Here is a 19,648-nt window from a genome sequence, read left to right on the forward strand (position 1 = left end):
ATATTAAGAATAACATATCTTTTCATGAAAAAAAGTTAAATTAAAATTTAAAATACTTCGATACAAAGCAATGTATCGGGGTTACTTTAATAAGTAACTATAAAGTCACCATTTGTAAACCAACTTACGGCGATGCCACATAGGGGTTGCGTCGTCGCAAATGCGTTGTACTACATATAAATGCCTGCATGTAAGACAAGACTCGGTCATCATTCTCCTCTGTATAGTATGTGTAGTGACTATAATTGTATTCGAAATGTTTTCGATATTTTCGGTGGTTCTTTGTCCTCAACCAACCGGTATATTCGTAAAATGTATTCAAAAAAGTAAGTTATCAAACACATTTTTTTTGCATTTCTTTTTTGTTTTTAAATATCTAAGTTACATTCTTAATTTGTTTTTTTATTCAGTTTATAAACAGAAATTGGGCTATCCGAGTCCAAATTAGTTCGTAAGAAGATTTATGTGAAAATTATATGCATGTTGTGCTTACACCTAGTAGGTTCCACTGTATTCGAATTGTATTTAAGCATGTCTAGTTAAGACTGATAACTCTGTAACCAGTTTTGTAAGCCAAATAAAAAAAATCAGAACGACATGCCACACTGTGCGTTGAAACAGGAAGCGTCTCAGAGCTCAATTCATTAAAATAATCGCAACGCACCGGCAACGCCCCTGTGGCATCACCCCTACTAGTCGAGATCATCGTAATGTGCCCAAACACGATAGTTTTTCTGTAAGTAGTTGAGGAATTGGGTAGTCCGCAGACTGTCAAAATTGCAGCATCAGGTCAATATATTATATTATTGTGATGTTATCTGATTTGCATTATACAGGGTGTCCGATAATAAAGGGATAAGACTGCAAATGCCGCAAATAATGCTACAAAAAACGTTAAAAAAAATATCCCAAGTACCACTTGAGATATGTGTTTTTTCTTTAAAACGAATTATTTTTACCTTATTTTAGATTTTTGTACACCTCGACCTCAAATGATTGAATTTCTTTGGTTTTTTGGTGTCACAATACTCTACGTTAACTGTGCTAATAGATAGGCAACAAATAGTATGACTAACTATTGCACTGTTTTTTTTTAATAAGTTTTAATTTATTATTACGGACACGGATCGGACAAGTTGAAGTAATATTATAAACATTCACCTCATAACCGAAATCCTTACACTAACAGGAAAAAGAGCTGATGATCTTTAAACATCTGAACAGATGTCCATGATTAAATTAGCCTTCAAATAAAAAACTACTGCGACCAGTCCATCCGTTTGGGAGGTATGCCACAGACACACTGATATACGTACAAAGACTTCAAACGCATAACTCCCCTCTTTTTGCGTCGGAGTCAAAAATTAGGATAAAAATAACATTAATAAGAGGAATAAAAATAAACTAGCCGTTCCCTGCAGTCGTCTTAACAAAGCAAAAACGGCTGAAAATTGAAAAATTGTAAGTTTTATATTGATTAAATTGCAATTTAATGAATAACAAAACTATTTAAACTAAAGTTTTTAAAAGAACGCAAACTCAACCTCAAATAACCGACACCCAGTATTAGAAGCAAATTAAAAGAAATTAATTAAAAGATAAGATGTCAAGTGACCCGTTTAACTTTCATGTTTGTTTCTATTTATGATACTTAAAATAAACATTGTAAATGACAAAAGTCAAAAGAAAATTCACCAAGATTTGGCTGTATGGTTTTAAACCTTTGCCTTTTTCTTTAAGGAAAGAAATAAAAACATCAAACTATTTACAAAGTAACCCATAGAGTTTTCATTCATTCTTCTCAAGGGAACCAGCATTTAGGGTCGTATTCCACGAACTCTACTCAATACTCAAGTCAGGACTTGAGTATTGCAGTGACCACTGAAAATCATACTCAAGGCCTTGCCATTAGGGTCGTATTTCTGCTTGAAACCATACTCAAGTCTGCTCAAATCCTGACTTGAGCATTGAGTAGAGTTCTGGAATACGAGCGTAAGAGTGAATGGTAAATAAATATTTTTTACCTTATCATTTTCGACGTGGTCGCGGTCGTTATTGCCCTCGGCGTTACGGAGCAACGGTGATGGTGACCGAGAGACGTTCCTGCAATAGAAACACATTGTTTTACAAAAATGAATCATATCTAAACGGAAAACATATTAGAATAGCTATAAACAACGCTGCCTGCTTTTTGTGCTCCGCTGGGGGCAATTTCGTCCACTGAGATTTATGTTTTGCATAAGATATATTCTGGTATATAAAACTCAGAGGTGCCCGGTTTCGAACCCACGCCCCCCTGCTCGAGAGCCGGTAGGTAGATGCATGAATAGGCTACCACGGCTCTTTTTATCAATATTTTATAAAAAAAAAACATTTCACCCTTTCATTAATCTATTTGGAGATACGACAAAAATCACAAGATCGGCGTAATTGAGATCTGCTAAATCATGACGCAATAAGAACTACAAATTCCAGAGCATCCAAATCAACACACGACAAGGCAACAGCGAAACTAGACTTCATAGAATACGCACTACGTTTAATATCTTTAGAGATTTAAGGCCCACAACTCACATACCGGGAGTTCTTGTTCATCATTGTGTTAACCAGCCACTGCGTGCCTAAAGAAGACTTCGAAACGTAAGTTCAGCAAAGCAGAAGACAGATGTTACAAAATCACAGATGTTTTTTCGTATGCTACATTGTGTTGTCAGCATAATTTGAATGCGGGACACGTGTATGTTTAAAGTACACAGACGGCAATCAATCCTTATCATTAAACAAAGGAAAGTACGTTATTACCGTTTGAACTATTATCATGCATCCTCCAAATACTCGCATTAAACGGAACTATTTTTGTTATTAAAATAAATTCTAATGTAATTTGCTTCTTAATGCATGCTTATGATGAATTTCAAAAGTCAGTTACTGAAAAAGTGGGAACTCACAAAACCCAGTCAGATTTTTACCGACTTCAAAAAAGGAGGAGGTTCTTAATTCGACTGTATGTTTTTTTTTGTATATACATATGTTACGCGATAACTCCGGTATTTAGGAACCGATTGTCATGATTCTGTTTTGTTGGAAAGAGGGTACCTAGTTCCATTTAATTTTGTAAAAATCATCCACCTCTAAGCGTGTTCACGCATAAAGATTTTTATAAATAGCGTCTAAATTTTATTATAAGGAGCAATTATTTCAATGGTTGATTTTGCTATTCTCCAATTTAAGGCGTTTTTCTCTCTCAATATACTTTGAGTAGTAAGAACCGGTTTTTATTATCTCCTGTGTCAAGTCCCGTATAGTGGCGAACTAAGGGATGAATCCGGGTTTGCGCACTTTCCGGTAACCGATTTCAACAAAACTTGGTAATTATATGTACTTCCACGTACCTTTGAGGTCAGTTTTTTTAGTCTGTACTGAGGTTAGGTTATTAAAAACAAAATTTGACAACACACTGACAAAATAACGTGATTGCATTAAACAACATGTTGTTTAAGGTGATCAATAATCATGTAAGTTATAAAGCACAATTATTGCAGCAATAAATTTTTTTTAATTTATTTATTTTATATTGATGTAAGTCTTACGTGGTTACGACAACAATAACTCATTACGACACATTCGGCAGTTAATGAGGAGAGTAATGGTTTATCGTGCAATATACTCCAAAAACGTGTTTATAATAATTTAGTGTCCGAATTAAGTCCACGTCAAGACATCATCATCATCAAGATATCGTACGTCCACTGCTAGGCACTCCTCTAAGAGGGTATAGGTCATAGTTCGCCACGCCGATCAATCTAGGGATCCACTGCCGGTTCTCCGTCCAAAACAAAATTCGACAAATTAAAAAGACAATGTCAATTATGAAGTTTCCTTCGCATTATGAGTTTTTTAATTTGGTCGACTATTACTTATTTGATGTCAGTAGGTCAGGGTCAGTTGAGGTCAGGGTAGACCCTCTAATTCGGTTTGAGAACTTCACACGTTTTCCAAGGATTATGAATCCTCATCGACATGCAGGTTACATCACGGTGTTTACCTTCAACGTTAGCGAGAGGTTTTTTTTACAATACCAAGTGACGGGACGAACAAGTCGTGCGCCTGGTGGTACGCGACACACCTGTCCATAACAGTTGCAGTGCCATTCAGAGCTTTAAATCGCAAAGATCTTATGACCACTGCTCCCGGCACCCTGAGACATAAGTTGACAAGCCCCCGTTCCTGTGATTTCATCCTGTTCCTGTATGGCTGCCAAACATTCATAATTTACAATTTTGGTGAATATGAATAAATATGATCTGCTGTGTTGATAATTGTTTCATGGATTGATTACGTAAACTAGAGCGGAGAACGGTTGCTTCTTAATACATATTTCAGAAATCGAGGATAGCTGTAAGAGTTAAACGAGTCACTACCATGGATTTTAGTCATTCAAGTACACAGAAGCTGTATAACAACCTTTAGTATAAAACTTTTGTTTCACTATAGTATTAAACCTTTTAAATGGCAAATTTTGAATACGAACCGGAATCTTATTATAGAAGCGTATACATTGCATCTTAAATGTGTTTGGGATTATACGCACCTAACAATAAAAATAATTATTATTACTACGCTTTGTCATTTGCTAATAGTAACAGTAGGTTTAACCGATAAGCTTAACCGACAAAGCAAAGGCTATCAAAGCTACCGGAAACAAAGAATCACGATCCTAGCTAATGAGTTCCATGAACTCTACAATGGAAAGCCTAATCGGAATTGACGTCAGCGTGAAAAAATGATAGCTACAGAATTATATGTACATTTTTTTATAATACGGATGCCCCGTGCCGTGTTACCTGCGCGACGTAAAGCTCCACATCAACTTACAGCTCCCCACAATAGCCCAATTCCTCACCACCCCAAATCCCCCTACTGGTGGCTGCTTCCAACTGCGTCCCCCTCAGGGAACATCCCCACCGCGTTCGTATAGAACCCGTCGGCTAAGGGAAGTCCTTTACGACCCTGACGACCCTATTACTCTCGTTACATTGAAGGCCAACCAGATAGCGAATCAGTGCAACCCCTCACATACCAACCGTCCTCGACGGCGAGGTCGCAGAGCCCCCCACTTCAGCATGTACACTAGTAGATTTTCTCCTACATCACGCCCTTCTGGCGGAAGTCCCCAGTAGCACCCTGAGCCGAGGTACGTGCCCTCTTGGGCGCCCTCAGGCCCGCTACTTAGTTTTAGTTAATTTTTAAAGGGTTAAGAGCCTTCAGCTCGCCCTTGTATCCGATGACGCAGTCAAGGCCATCCGCGGCCAATTGCAAAGTGTCCTCCAGAAAAAAAGTAAAAGCTAACTCATAATAGTTGCAGTGCCACTCAAAGGTAAATCGCAAAGATCTAACAGGCTCTGCCACTGCACCCATCACTCGGGGACATAAAGTTGATAAGTCAATATCCATGCGAATTAACTACGTTTTTCAATTACATAAGTGAACAGAAAAAAATATAGTCAGGTTAATTTCAAGCAAAACTGGTTTCTGTAGACAAAAGCTTTCTTTGAGTTTTAACCGACTTCCAAAAAAGGAGGAGGTTCTCAATTCGACTATACTTTTGTATGTACGTTACGCGATACCTCTATTTGTGAACGGATTTTGATGTTTCTTTGTCTGTAGTAAAGAGGGTGCCTCAGTAGTGGTCCCATTTGGCCCCACCAGGGTGCCAAACTAGAGAATTACTTTTGAGGTCGGTTTTTTAGTACTCTGTAGTGATTACGATAGGACACACCATTAACTTTTTTTCTTCTCAGTCCTTTTAATGATATCAAATAACAAGACGGTCAAGTCGTGTGCCTATTGGCAAGGGACACGCTTATATACCCATAACGGTTATAGTGTCACTATAGCTTTAAATCGCAAAGGCCAGATGGCAGTTTAAAGTTAACTACACGACACCGACAAAAATGTTCAGTTTTAACACTGGATTTTTTATAAATTAGAAATAACAATAGCTTGTTATTGGTATGTTAATATAGAGTTCAAACATCTATCAAGTTATCCTCAAATTACATAGATGACATAAAAATGGCTATCATTTTTATAAAAAACTTAGTTCTATCTCTTCGCAGTCAAGATCATATCAGGCATACATGCTATATCTTTTCAAATGTTTTACTTGAAAATAATAACGACCTTGTTCACTTTTTTATTTATTTTGTGAATTTCTATAGTATTAGAGTCACGTGGAACAGCTATCGCGATTAAATTATCGATGGTTTATCAAAACCCGGTAGGACCAATTTGGGAAATTAACGTGTCTAAATTAGTTCTACATTGGGTTGTCTCTGGTAGGAGTAATAGTACAGGGTTATCAGGCACATCGTTAACATTATTGATCATCATCATCAACATTTCAGCCAAAAGACGTCCACTGCTGAACATAGGCCTCCCCCAAAGAATGCCAGAACGACCTGTCCTGAGCCGCTTGCATCATTTCATCATCTGGTGAAGATCTCATCAGTCCACCTTGTGGGTGATCTGTCCACGATGCATCTTCTGGTACGCGATCGCCACTCGAGAACTCTTTGGCCCCATGTTCTACGAGTCATGTTCCATGCCCATTGCCACTTAAGTTCTGCAATTCTTTAGGCTATGTCGGTTACTCTGGTTCCCTTGCGGATATCCCCATTACTGATTCGATCTCGCAACGAAATTCCGAGCATAGCCCTTTCCATTGCCCTTTGAGTGACCTTGAGCCTTCTTTTGAGGCACATAGTGAGCGACCACTTCTCAGTGCCGTAAGTTGTCACTGGCAACACACACTGGTGTCTCAAGACAAAAGTCTTCGGTCTTGAGATACTGTGGACAAGAAGATGTGACATAATTTCCCGAACGCTGCCCAGCTGAGTCGGATTCGACGATTGACCTCTATCGAAGTTGGACCTTTTTTTTTTTGAAAAATTCCTTTGACCCGACTGGACTCAAAACTAGCGTCTGTGGCTTTACGCAGGCACGTTGAGGCGACAGAGGCTGGTTCGACGTCGAAAATGGTATGAAATCAAATTATGAAAAGGAAAATTAATAATAAAAATTTATTATGTATAATTATTAATAATAACAAATACATCGAGTATATGTATACTCGATGTTAACATGTAACTGTTTCTATTTCTATTGGCCTATTGGCCAGCCCGAATTCGAAACAATTGACGGGTGTCGTCAATTGCTTAACTTCAAATCGACCACTTTAACTTGAGCTTTGCTATAGCAAAATTACATATTTAATATTCAATTACCGATGAAATGTGATTCCGTTTCTTTTGTAATTAGATGTTTAACTGTTTTTCCCCACACCACCGAATGGAACAGCCCCCATCCTTAGAGATATTATCTTTATTAGAATAAATACAGAATATTTTTGGAATATACGGAGATGTATACACAGGTCAGTAGCTGGCGCTGTACTAATTCAGTTCTGTAATTTGTGATTTCAGCGCAAACGAGAAGTTTAAAAGTGATATAAGGCCCATTTACCTGATGAGTTGCCAGGGATGGACGATTATTTCGTCTCAATTTCTGGTTATATACTCGATGCATTTGGTCTACCACAAAGAAAACAGCATTAGAAAAATAGCTTTTGAAAACATCTATGTTAACAAGACTTTGTCTTGTACTCGTAGAATCGTGCGGTTAGGGCAATTTACAATCTGGGCCCCAAAGTGTCTTTGAGAAGTAAGTTTAAAGAAATTAACTTTCTTACACTAGCGTCACAGTACATTTACGAAAATGCTATACATGACAAGAAGAATAGTATTTTTTTTATTAAAAATAGTGACAGACATAACATTAACACGGGGAATAAAAATAAACTAGCTATTTTTACCAGTCACAAATTCAATTCTGGAATCTTATTTATAGAAGCTTATACGTTGCCCATGTATAAGCTTCTATAATAAGATTCCGGTTGACATTCAAAATTTACCATTTACGAGGTTTAAAACTATAAAGAAACAAAAACTTTATACTAAAGATATATATATACAGCTTCTGCGTACTTAGATGACAAGAATCCGTGGTAGCGACCCGAACTCTTACAGGTAGTCTCAATATAATATGTCTGAAATAAATATTGTAAATGTTAAATGTATTCAAATGTACATTTAAAAGAGTAACCGTTAGTTTCTTGCTCATTCTTTGAGCAGTAGAGTTAATTAACATGACGATTTCAAATGTAATTTGCTTACCTTTGAAATAAAGATGATTAGAATTTGAATCGTCACGTCCAGAAGTAAAATTAATGGTTTTATAAGTACCTAGCATTAAATTCTGAAATATACGCAGCTTTGTGTCGAATTTATCTCGACCGCGATTAGTTTTTGCCTCGCTTTAACAGTTAAACAAGCAGTCTGGCAGTATATTTAAACCGTGTAAAACCTTGGCGTTGTAAATGCCACTGTCAAATGCCGTAACAGGTTTCGCAACTGTGCAGACGAAACCGTTTGTTACGGATAGGAAATTCTCTTAATTGCTTTGTATTTTACTGAACAATAATTACTTGATTATACATAGTTACTGCTAATGATATAAGTAACCATTGTAAAGTAAGGGAAATGTCACATATACAGTCCTTCATCCTCTACACTAAAGTGCTATAAAGAAATTAAGTCTTATCATGGGGTATCAATTCAAACAAATTAACTTTAGTACATATTTAAAAGTGAAGATGGCGACACTTGAATAAAATAAAATATATATAAAGTGTTGAATCTCGAAAATATGATGTATGTCATATTACATAAGAAGTATAAAATACATAAAAGAAATGCAAAACTATTTAAACAACATTTTAGGAAAATTCAAATTCATTTAAAATTAAGAACATTGTAAAAACAGTACAATGACGTTGAAAAGGTATCAAGTAGAAAGTTTCCAAATAGCGAACTTTTTAATTGGTTAGTTTGCAATAAATTGCATAGATTGCATTTCTTTGAATTTATTCACGAAACTAAGCAAAACTTTTACTTTAAAATATTAAAAATACAGACTCAGCTTCTTTGCGATTTTAGCATTGTATATAATAATCAACGCCTGAACAAGAGCAAAACTTGACAAAAATGTATTAATAACTGCCATCTGTTGGCCATTTCGAATATTACTACAATCGAATTACGAATGCGACATTTCTTTGTATGAGTTTGGGTATCTATACTAGTATAGTGTTATATTATCTGTGGTCTTATACAAGCGTCACAGTACGTTAATGAAAACGTTATGTTTTTTTTATATCAAGTGACGGAACGAACAAGCCGTGTGTCTGGTGGTAAGCGACTACGTACGCTTATATACCCATAACTGTTAGTGTCACTGAGAGTTTTAAATCGCAAAGATCTGATGGACATTGCCACTGCGCCTGTCACCCTGAGACATAAGTTGGCAAGACCCATGTGCCTGTAATTACATCAGTATTCATACCCTTCAATACCGAAACACAGTAATGGTCACGTTACTGCTTGGCGGCAGAAATAGGTAAGTTGGCAGCACTTACCCGGAAGAACTCTTTCAAAGGAGTTACTCTACTGTTAAACAGTAATTTTTTTTTTATGAGGCATAAAAATAAACTCGTTGACAGCCGTCTTCACAAAGTCTCAAATTCAATTTAAGGAGCAACGTTTAATTCCGGTTGATATTGATAACATTAATATGAGGAAAAAAAAAATTTATATGACCCGTTTAGCTCTTTCAGGCTGTCTCGATCTATTATGTTTAAAATAAATATTGTAAATGATAAAATGTGTACATTGTTTGTTCACAATGAGGAAACCCTAAAATTTCTTACTCTGCTTAAGAAATAATAATAATAATAAATAAAAACTTTATTTATTTAATAATAACTTTATTAGAGACCGCCCACAATACACAGTCGTCTTCTATCAGAAGTCACTTACAAGTTAATACGTGATAATATAGAGTGGATAGTTTCTCCTCTGATATTACGAAGTAATTGTATTGTATCTTGTATTACTTTTATAATCGTAAGTAAAGATATACGTATTTTGTATTTTTAATCATTCCGCGATTCTAGAGGAAGGTGTTATCAAATCTATAGAGGCGTCTAGTGATGATGTCACACTTCACACTTATACACAAACACCGTGAATAATTAAGGCATACAAATTGTTGGAGTTGTCATTGATAAGTAAAGTCGAAAATTGGTACACTCGATTCGTGCCGTGTTTTTAAACAAAATAATAAAGATAATACATAAAAGCATACAATATCAAGTAATATTATGGTTGTAAGTCAGTGGCAAAGATGTAACACACGTAATATAATATGATTTGTTAATAACAATCAAGATTATCGTATAACAACAATAATAACTGTGGGAGATAAATACATCATCACTAAACTCAGAACTGTACCCGAGTAATGATAACTCCGGGGGCACTTTAGAACACCGCAAGAAAGGAGCCTCCCCGCGCGACGTCTAGGATCGATTGGTTAAGCAACGATGGCAAGCCGATTCAGATTCATTTATTTCTCAAATCTCAAATAACATTACGTATAAATTGCACAACATGTCAAAGTATAAGAAATTATATTGAGATCGTCAGACAAAAATGAAAATTATAAGCATTACAGTGTATGCCGTCGATAGCATAAGAAGACTCAAAACACTTGAATTTTACAACCCGTTGACAATGATTTAGTATTGTAACATCGCAATCTGGATTTCGTACCAGCTTTCTCAATCACATAGTCTCGCTAAATTTAGTCTTTTTTTATGATAGCAAGCGACGGGACGAACAAGTCGTGCGCCTGGTGGTAAGCGACACGCCTGTCCATAACGGTTGCAGTGCCGCAGAACATTAAATCGCAAAGATCTGAGGGGCACTGCCACAGCGACTATCACCCTGAGACATATGTAGACAAGTTCCATGTCGATACCTTACTTTCTTAAACTCATAAGATACGAGTTGGTTTCGTTGGAAGAGTTATTATTCAGGAGACGGCAAAACTTTCTATTTATTTTAAATTTCTTATCAAGGGTGCTACTTTGGGTGCATTACTTTAAGAATAGGTAAAAGCCAGTGCGTGAATATGAAGGAAATGTGAGGTGAAATCAGGCTGCAAAATTTGTAGTAAATCCAACCCATTTTTTGCACTTCAGTAACTTTGTGCTTTAAGGTACCGAGTTTGGGAAAGTAAGACCACGATAAACCTGTAATTTTACCGCCGTTACCCTTCAAAAATCAAACGCAGTAATGATCACTGCCTCCGTGGCCGAATGGTTACCATGCTGGACTGCCACGCAGAGGTCCCATGTTCGATTCCCGGGCCGGGAGAAATATTTGAATGACCTATATTTATTTCTCTCGTGAGTTTGGGTGTAATTTGTGGTTGTCTATGTGTGTCCATGGCACCCGCGACACAGGGTTTCCCTAGTGCGGGGCTATGTTGATTGTGTGCGTTATTATATGTTTATATATTATTATATGTATATATATCACATTATTGCTTGCCGGCAGAAATAGGTGGCAGAATTTCCCTGGACGAAATCTCACAAGGAACTCTACTGCTACGTAATTGTTTAGTCTTTATTACTATTACTTTTAAGCTTATAATCTTATCGAGTTCTTAGGTGTTCGCGATTGTTACACATAGGAAATGAAACTATTTCTCCGGATTTAAATCGCGTATATTTGTTTTTTCAAACAAACTGACGTTTCAACCGTGTAAAGGGCCCGAAACGTCGGTTTGTTTGAAAAAACAAATATACGCGATTTAAACCCGGAAAAATAGTTTCATTTCTTATAATCTTACATTTTTATTCCTTATGCCAACATGCTTACGTTTTGCATAATAATGATGTAATAAGTCTTAGATTTAAATTCTAAATTAAGAGTTTAAATTGCATTTCAGATATGGTACGATTGATAGCAATACTTTTTAGTACCTATACCTAATAAAATAAAAAGAAATAAAAGAAGGAAAAAGTAGTTTCTTAAATTAGTCTCGACACAATGGACATGATAAAAATGTAGTTTTCATCTTATTAAACTAAATTATAAATAAATTATATACAAAAAAATAAATTATTTCAAAATCATTTCATTCATTAAATCGTAACAGAACAATAGAATGTGAAGGTCGCGGTCTGAAATTATAACAATGCAACGTTCGGTCAATTGCTCCTTTGCATGAAATTGTATAGTTTATAATATTAAAAAAATATTAATGCAAAAAAAAACAAAAAAAAAACATAAATAATTTACCTAATAAAGACTTTCGAGTCGACCTGTGTATATAGCACTCGGAACTTCGAATCTTCCACCTTCATCATAATATCACACACTGTTCCGTGTACCGTGCACTGCGAAGCACTACGCGTGGTTCATTTGCTGCACTTGATTCTGTTTGGCAACACTCGTAAAAAATGATAAGATTATAAAAAAATTTAAAATGCTGATAACCGACGGAATTAATCTAAATCATGGTCACTTCTACACTGCCGTCGCCTACGCTCCTCTGATGCTCTCTTACTAAACATCTCATACCTCTAATTTTCATTCCAACTCTTTTACTGTTTCTGCGATCAGACTGTGGAATTCTCTCCCTGAATCGATTCAAAGTTCCACTTCTCTTGATTCCTTCAAACGACGTGTCAAGGATCACTTCCTCAACTCCTAAGTTTTGTCTTTTTCTCAACTGTCCTTTCATTTATTACCTATCTTTCATTTTTCTTATATATAAACTTCAATAAGATTATTTATGTATTATTATGTGTTAATAATATTTATATGGATATCTCTATTTCTACATACATAACTTTATTAAAAATTATTATGTAGTGCAATAAAGAATATTTAATTCATTCATTCAATATATTCTTACATTTACATATATTCTTATAAAGAGTTCGTCCAGGGAAGTACTGCCACCTTACCTACTTCTGCCGCCAAGCAGTAGGTAATGTTATCATTACTGCGTTCCGGTTTTGAAGAGTAAGGGTGCTGATGGTGAAATTACAGGCACATGGAATTACATTTAAAAAAAGGAAAACACAAACAAAAAGTACTGTTTATTTCTATAACTTTTAACTTCCTCCGTGGCCAAACGGTTACCATGCTGGATTGCCAAGCAGAGGTCCCGGGTTCGATTCCCGGGCCGCGAGAAATGTTTGTATGGACCACATTTATTTCTCTCGTGAGTTTGGATATAGTTTGTAGTTGTCTATGTGTGTGTCCATGGCACCCGCGATACAAGGTTTCCCTAGTGGGGGGCTATGAGTATGTGTGTTATTATTATTATTATAAGTTACAGTATCAAGTGTCAGGACGAACAAGTCGTGCGCTTGATGGTAAGTTACACGCCTGTCCATAACAGTTGCAGGGCCACTCAGAGCTTTAAATCGCTAAGATCTGACGGGCACTGCCACTACGCCCGTCACCCTAAGACATAAGTTGGCAAGTCCCATGTACCTGTAATATCACCAGCACCAATGTTTTTAATTTAATTTTTAAAGTACATACATAGCAAGTAGGAAATTTTCAGTTGATACATTAACTATTTTTTTGTTTTAAAAATATTATTTAGTTATGTTACATTTCCTTTGTACTTTGTACACCTTTTGTTGTACAAAGTACAAAGGAACAACGCGCGAACAGCGAACAATTGCGCTTTCACAAACTTACAATGTATATTCAGCATTAATAAAATTTACACGTTTTTTCTTATATCTGTCTTTTGTTTTCAGGTATTCAGTGTTCGGCCAAATAGAGATTTAATATTTGGTATTCGGCATAAAATAAGCCGAATAAGCCTAACAGTAACTGAATATTCGTTGCAACTCTAATATTTATAAGTAATAATATAGACATCACCTTATCCACAGATCTTCATTAACTGATGGGCCATCCGTCTACCACGAATTTGCTAGTCCCTAATATAAAGAATAAATAAGTCCCTAATATAAGAAATAGTCTTCTCTAAAAGTATGAAATTTTCAATCCAGTTGATATTCTAAGCCTCAAATACGTTAATAAAAGAAAAATATTTTTTATTACATATTTTTCTTTCTGTCGAGTCCGCCCAAACACGGATGGCGAGAGATCCTCATATCGCACGTTTAAACCAATAGCATTACTAAATGAAACAGTCAACTTTTACAAAATGGTCATTAAATTTCCTGAAAACAATTTTAATTTTGTAAATGTGAGATTTTCGTTTAGTGACGGTATTGACTTAAACGTGCAATACATTTTCGAAATGGATTAGGTGAAATTATATCCAAAATCCACAAATTTAATTTAAATAATACAAAAAAATTATTCTCAAAATATGATAGGTACATATTTTTTTTACAGATTACAAATACAGATTTCTCTCGTAACTTTGGGTGTAATTTGCCCGCGACACAGGGTTTCCCAAGACTATGTGTGTGTTCGCATTATTATTATTATTAATTTCTAAACATTGTTTGGATAAAAAATTCTGCCAAACTACATACAAAACAAAAAGTGTGGGTAAAATTTGAGCCAATTTCGAGATTTTCTGGTGCTAATTTCAATTGTTTTTTGCACCAAGTATTTGCACTTGACCTCTGAAGTCCCACAAATCTTGGGCTATAATGGTACAGGCCTGATGACATCTTAACTAAAATGCCACCAAAATATCTGTGATATGACTATATGACATAGAAATGGAATTAATTCTTACATTGAAAATATAAATTGTCAGTTACTTTGAACACTGCATACACTAGTGACACCACTCATATCACATATAAGATGGTGGGTATGCACTCACTTGGTATCCTGTACAATCTGGTTGGCATGCTGCGTGATTGCACCAGAGAAGGTGAGAGCCTGGCTGATGCTCTGTCCGATAGCATCTTGAGATGATATTACCAGGTTCTCAACTGATTTTCTCCTGGAAAGACATTATTCATTATGTGACTTAAGGGTTGTGACAAACATATCCCTTGTCACATAATTTACAGCTTCAAATCAAACTTATAATTTGTGCCTGATAATCACATAAAATTTCAAACTAGTGAACTCATTGTACTATGTGCATCAAAATAATGAATTCAAATCTAAAGGTCAAATTTTTAGTGTTGCTTAAAATGTATGACAACAATGTTACTAATGCTACAAGTAGTTTTTTTTTCTGCACAATAACTTCAACTTCAACTTCAACTTTTGTGTCTATGGCTCCGTCGTTTTGCGCGACGATTTTGCCAATGTCAGGGTTGAGAGACATGTGTAGCGGTGGTGAGATAGATTGCCGGTTATTAAAATACTTCGGCGGTTTTTATTCACAATGACAGTTATATATATATTTTAATGACATTACAAAAATATAATTTGAGAGCTCATGTTTTTTTCTTTCTTTTAGAAACATTGTAGGAAGTTTTATTTAGCGGGAATTAAAAAATAAAATCGTTTAGTAAAACAAAGTTAGGCGTCGTTTTCGTTCAGTAACAAACTTTTGACCGGTGTCAGCGTGGAAAATTATCATGGAGGATGGAGAAAGAAATAAAATTATACGAAATATAATGGGAGAATACGGGAAGAATAAAGAATATTCATTTTTCTTAAAAATGAAGACTGATCAGAAATGAGAATTTTTCTCCGACTCACATTGTTGGGGCAGTAAATTATGAAATGAATGTGGTCGAGCAGAGGCTATTCGGGGCTGGTTACAGATTTATGTTATTAAGTTTTAGAAATTTGTATAAAGGGAATACTAGTGGAGAGTGTGCGTTGGCTAGGAAATAGTTGATATTTATTGGGTGAGGAATATTTTCGGGAAGCAAATCGTAAGGTGGGAAGCTTATTAGGTGGCAGTTAAAAAATAAGTGTTCTAGAGTGCCTTCCTCTAGTCCACATTCGCAGAGGGAGTGATCACGTACTTTAATTTTGGCTAGGAAAACCGGGGAGCAAACGTGACCCAGTCTCAGCCGGATAATCATTGATGAATAGGGTTTAGGTATGTGTTTAAAGCGGAAGAACCAAGGTTTGCGAGGAATATTTGGTTGGAGATAGCCAAAGTGTTTACCTTTTAGTAGGAGCGAAAATATTTCATTAAATTTTATATGACAATTCTTTAACTAAAGAACTGGCAGGAGGTAATTAAGCCAAGTAATGTTTAAAAAGAATAAAAAGGCCAATATGATGAGTTGATTTGTAAAAGCCTCTTTAAACAAATAAAGATTAAAAAAATTGAGAAATGACAAAACTTCAACAAGGTGAAACAAGCTTAAATCTCGCTGCAGGACTCAGATCTCCACTAAAATTAACGTTATTTAAAAAGATTAACCACAGTGCAGGTTTACTTCACCAATACACCACAAGTTATTTATAATGTTGTAACACAAATTAAACTGAACTAATATAGGAAGAAATAAATAAATGAAAACTATCATTAGGTATGGCAACTCAAAAATTTTCACTATAACCATTTCCCCAATCCTACAAAGTAAAAAAAATATTCATGGCAATATACAAATATTACAAAGGCTGCACAAAAATAAACAAAACCATTTACGGTTCAATTGCTTTCGTACTCAAGGCCGTCGAAATTTATGGTCTCGTTAGCCAAACAAGAGCACTGACATTGCATATGGATGAGCTAGCACCACAGTTAATGTGATTCAGTATACCGTCACGCATTATTAAAGAAAATAACCACTCCACTCTCCCGTTCCCGCCAGATGAAACCTTTGATCTTGAAGATCAATGACCCTTGAATCAATATACGGCACACTGGTCCCCTCTAGGTTTACATACGTAAAAACTACATTCACCACCACACCACAACATTAAGCCAGGAACACACAAAGCAAACACATTAAATGCGCAGTAAACACGTAAATATAAAGACGCAATCTCTCTATAATTAGTAATTATGCACAAAACATTGTCACACTAACATGGAAATTGCAATGTTTCGGCTGTCTAGTCCCGAGGTGCTCATAGCAGCGGCGGTGCTCAGTTCACGCCAGTTTCAGCCACTCGCGACCTATTACTAGATTCTGTGTTTTTTGCTTTCATCATCCAAATAATGGATTTTTTTACACAAAAATATAAGCGAGATTGATTTGTGTAGACATTATTAAGTGACAGCTGTTCAAGGTGTTACCAATATCAACATAAATAAAACAGTAATAGTGAATCAGTTCAACAGATGTTAAACACACATTGGAACATATCGTCTGTATTAGGGTTAGGGAGTCACCACAGTCACTCACTACTCATTAACGCGATCAGAAATCCGTGGGAAGAACATTTTGGTATGAATCGATGCGAAACGTATCGCAACTTTTTCATTCTTATTTCATGGCCATATTGTAAGATCATTGGCCATAATATAGCTTTTTCTGGTCCACTATATTTCGAAATACAACCTTCAGATCGGACATTTCTAGTGTTTGTTGTAAGTCACTGATTTCTAGTGACATATTTTAATATTTGAAATGTAGGGTAGGACGAAAACTCCCGTATGCCAATTTAGTATGGTTTTGGAGACAACTTACTTCCAAGTTCTTCGATTATTATCTTGGGACATACAAGGCGGGAGACGCTCTATGTGTTATTTCTCAAACAAAACTTTCCGCCATTTTTTGAAAAGCGGGAAAGTGCTATAAGCCAAAAGGTGCACTCAAAAGCAATATCTGAACGGATTCTTGGAGCGTTTTGTCTTATAATCATCCTTATGTTAATAATCATCCTTATTATATGTTATACAAGGATTTGTCTAAAGAATTTATGCTAATTTGACGACAAGATGTATATACCTGCTTTACCTGATGCAAAGATCTTTTAAACAAATGACCTGGATCATATAAAATCCTGAAAACAGACTAAAATAAGAATCTAAATCAAATTATTTAATGTCTAAGTTGGCACATAATTTTTATGTGGAGCTCTTCTCTTTAAGAACCTACTTAAGAACCTGCTAAATTTTGATTTTGACTGCAGCTATAGTTATTAAATTCATATTTATAATAAATTTGAATATTGTTCAGCTGTTCAACAACACGCCGCGACGCCCGCTGCCCCGTCAGTCACAATCGGACGCTTGTCGACGTATAAGTGTAAAAGTTTATGTTCTTATTTTATTCACATTAATTTTAAGCGCGCGGGTTGCGATACACAAGTGGTGGCCCCCCATACTTTACATTCGAATTTGATAATGGAAATGGAAAAAAAATCGATTTAAAAGTAGTTTTAGTTTGCGGTGACGCATTTGTGCTTGTACTTTAACAGATAGGATTGCCTATTGACGGCGTCTCCTGTCCTTTATGCTCTAAGATTCTTATACTTAAAAATACCAAAACATATTAAAATTAAAAAAATAATAATTCTATTAAATAGTTATTATAAATTGTATAACGTGATATTAAAAGAAATGTACGCTATTTATTAAGCATTGTCGCTTTTCCAAAATGTAAGCGTAAGTTACAAAAAATCTAATATTTCCATAAAATAGTATTTTTACTTTAACATTTCATGTTAGTAGCACTCAGAAATTACAATTAGGCTGATGGGATTCTTTTTAAAAAAAGTTAACCATTCATACCTACTATTCCTATTCCCACAAAACAACGAGCTCATAAGGCCGTGGAACTTGGACAATATGTGTGTCTAAAGTTTTTCATTCACAACATCTGAAATTTTGTTTAAAGCAAATATATTTTACAATGTTTGCTATTTATTATTTTGTGACAATTATTGTCACACATAATATTGAAATGATTAATCTCGTTTTTCTCTAAGGGTCGTATTCCAGAGCTCTACTCAATGCTCAAGTCAGGACTTGAGTATGATTTCAAGCCCTGGAAATACGACCCTAATGGCAAGGACTTGAGTATGATTTCCAGTGCTTGAAATCATATCAAGTCCTTACTTGAGCATTGAGTGGAGATCTGTAATGCGACCCTTAGGGTCGTATTCTAGAACTCTATTCAATGCTCAAGTCAGGATTGCACTGGCAACACAAGCACTGGAAATACGACCCTAATGGCAGGGACTTGAGTATGATTTCGAGTGCTTTAAACCATACTCAAATCCTGACTTGAGCATTGGGTAGAGTTCTAGAATACGACCCTTAGAGAAAAACGAGATTAATCATTTCAATATTATTTTATTAGATTAAATATTAATGATTTCACATAATCGAAAAACAAAATAATAAAAATATCTTTTTAGTGGCTCCATCGTTTTCGTTCAATAACTTCAACTTTTGACAGGTTTCAACGTCAATATAGAAAAGTATCTTATACTTTGGAAACTTTTTTCCATCCTCTAAGAAAAATATCAGGAAAAACACGGGAAAAACATTTATGTTTCTGAAAAACATTTTTTTTCAAACTGGAAATTTTTCCATGACCAACGCTAATATAGAGTCAACTCTATGAAAAAGTAACTAAAAATGGAATCACTTGAAAATATTTTCGTCGATTAGTTTGTGCCAACTACCAATATCTAATGAAACGTGATACCTAGATATACCATGTACTCTTTGCGTGATTCGCTCAGGACCTTTTGGAGGGAAAAGTGTCGTTTTTATTTTGACTTCCAATTATTTTGTGAAATCTAGTTTAAAGTGGAATAGGATAGTGCTATTGTGCCTTGTTAGAGGTAATGAAACC

The 19,648-nt window shown here is 35.4% G+C and overlaps 1 protein-coding gene across 1 annotated transcript in view; it reads right to left on the bottom strand.

Annotated features, from left to right (window-relative positions):
* Positions 1-17,110, bottom strand: part of LOC113229615 (GRAM domain-containing protein 1B-like) — a 56,780-nt gene extending 39,670 nt beyond the window's left edge. The window contains exons 1-3 of the mRNA XM_026463274.1: positions 16,928-17,110; positions 14,800-14,922; positions 2,025-2,103 (exon numbers count right to left, since the gene is read on the bottom strand). Coding sequence (XP_026319059.1) covers positions 2,025-2,103; positions 14,800-14,922; positions 16,928-16,971 — 246 coding nt within the window. The 5' untranslated portion in view covers positions 16,972-17,110. The remainder of the gene's footprint in view (positions 1-2,024; positions 2,104-14,799; positions 14,923-16,927) is intronic.
* Positions 17,111-19,648: the final 2,538 nt, after the last annotated feature.

This window comes from Hyposmocoma kahamanoa, unplaced genomic scaffold, assembly GCF_003589595.1.
Source record: "Hyposmocoma kahamanoa isolate Upper Pololo Valley unplaced genomic scaffold, ASM358959v1 62, whole genome shotgun sequence".
In the NCBI taxonomy this organism is placed as follows: domain Eukaryota; kingdom Metazoa; phylum Arthropoda; class Insecta; order Lepidoptera; family Cosmopterigidae; genus Hyposmocoma; species Hyposmocoma kahamanoa.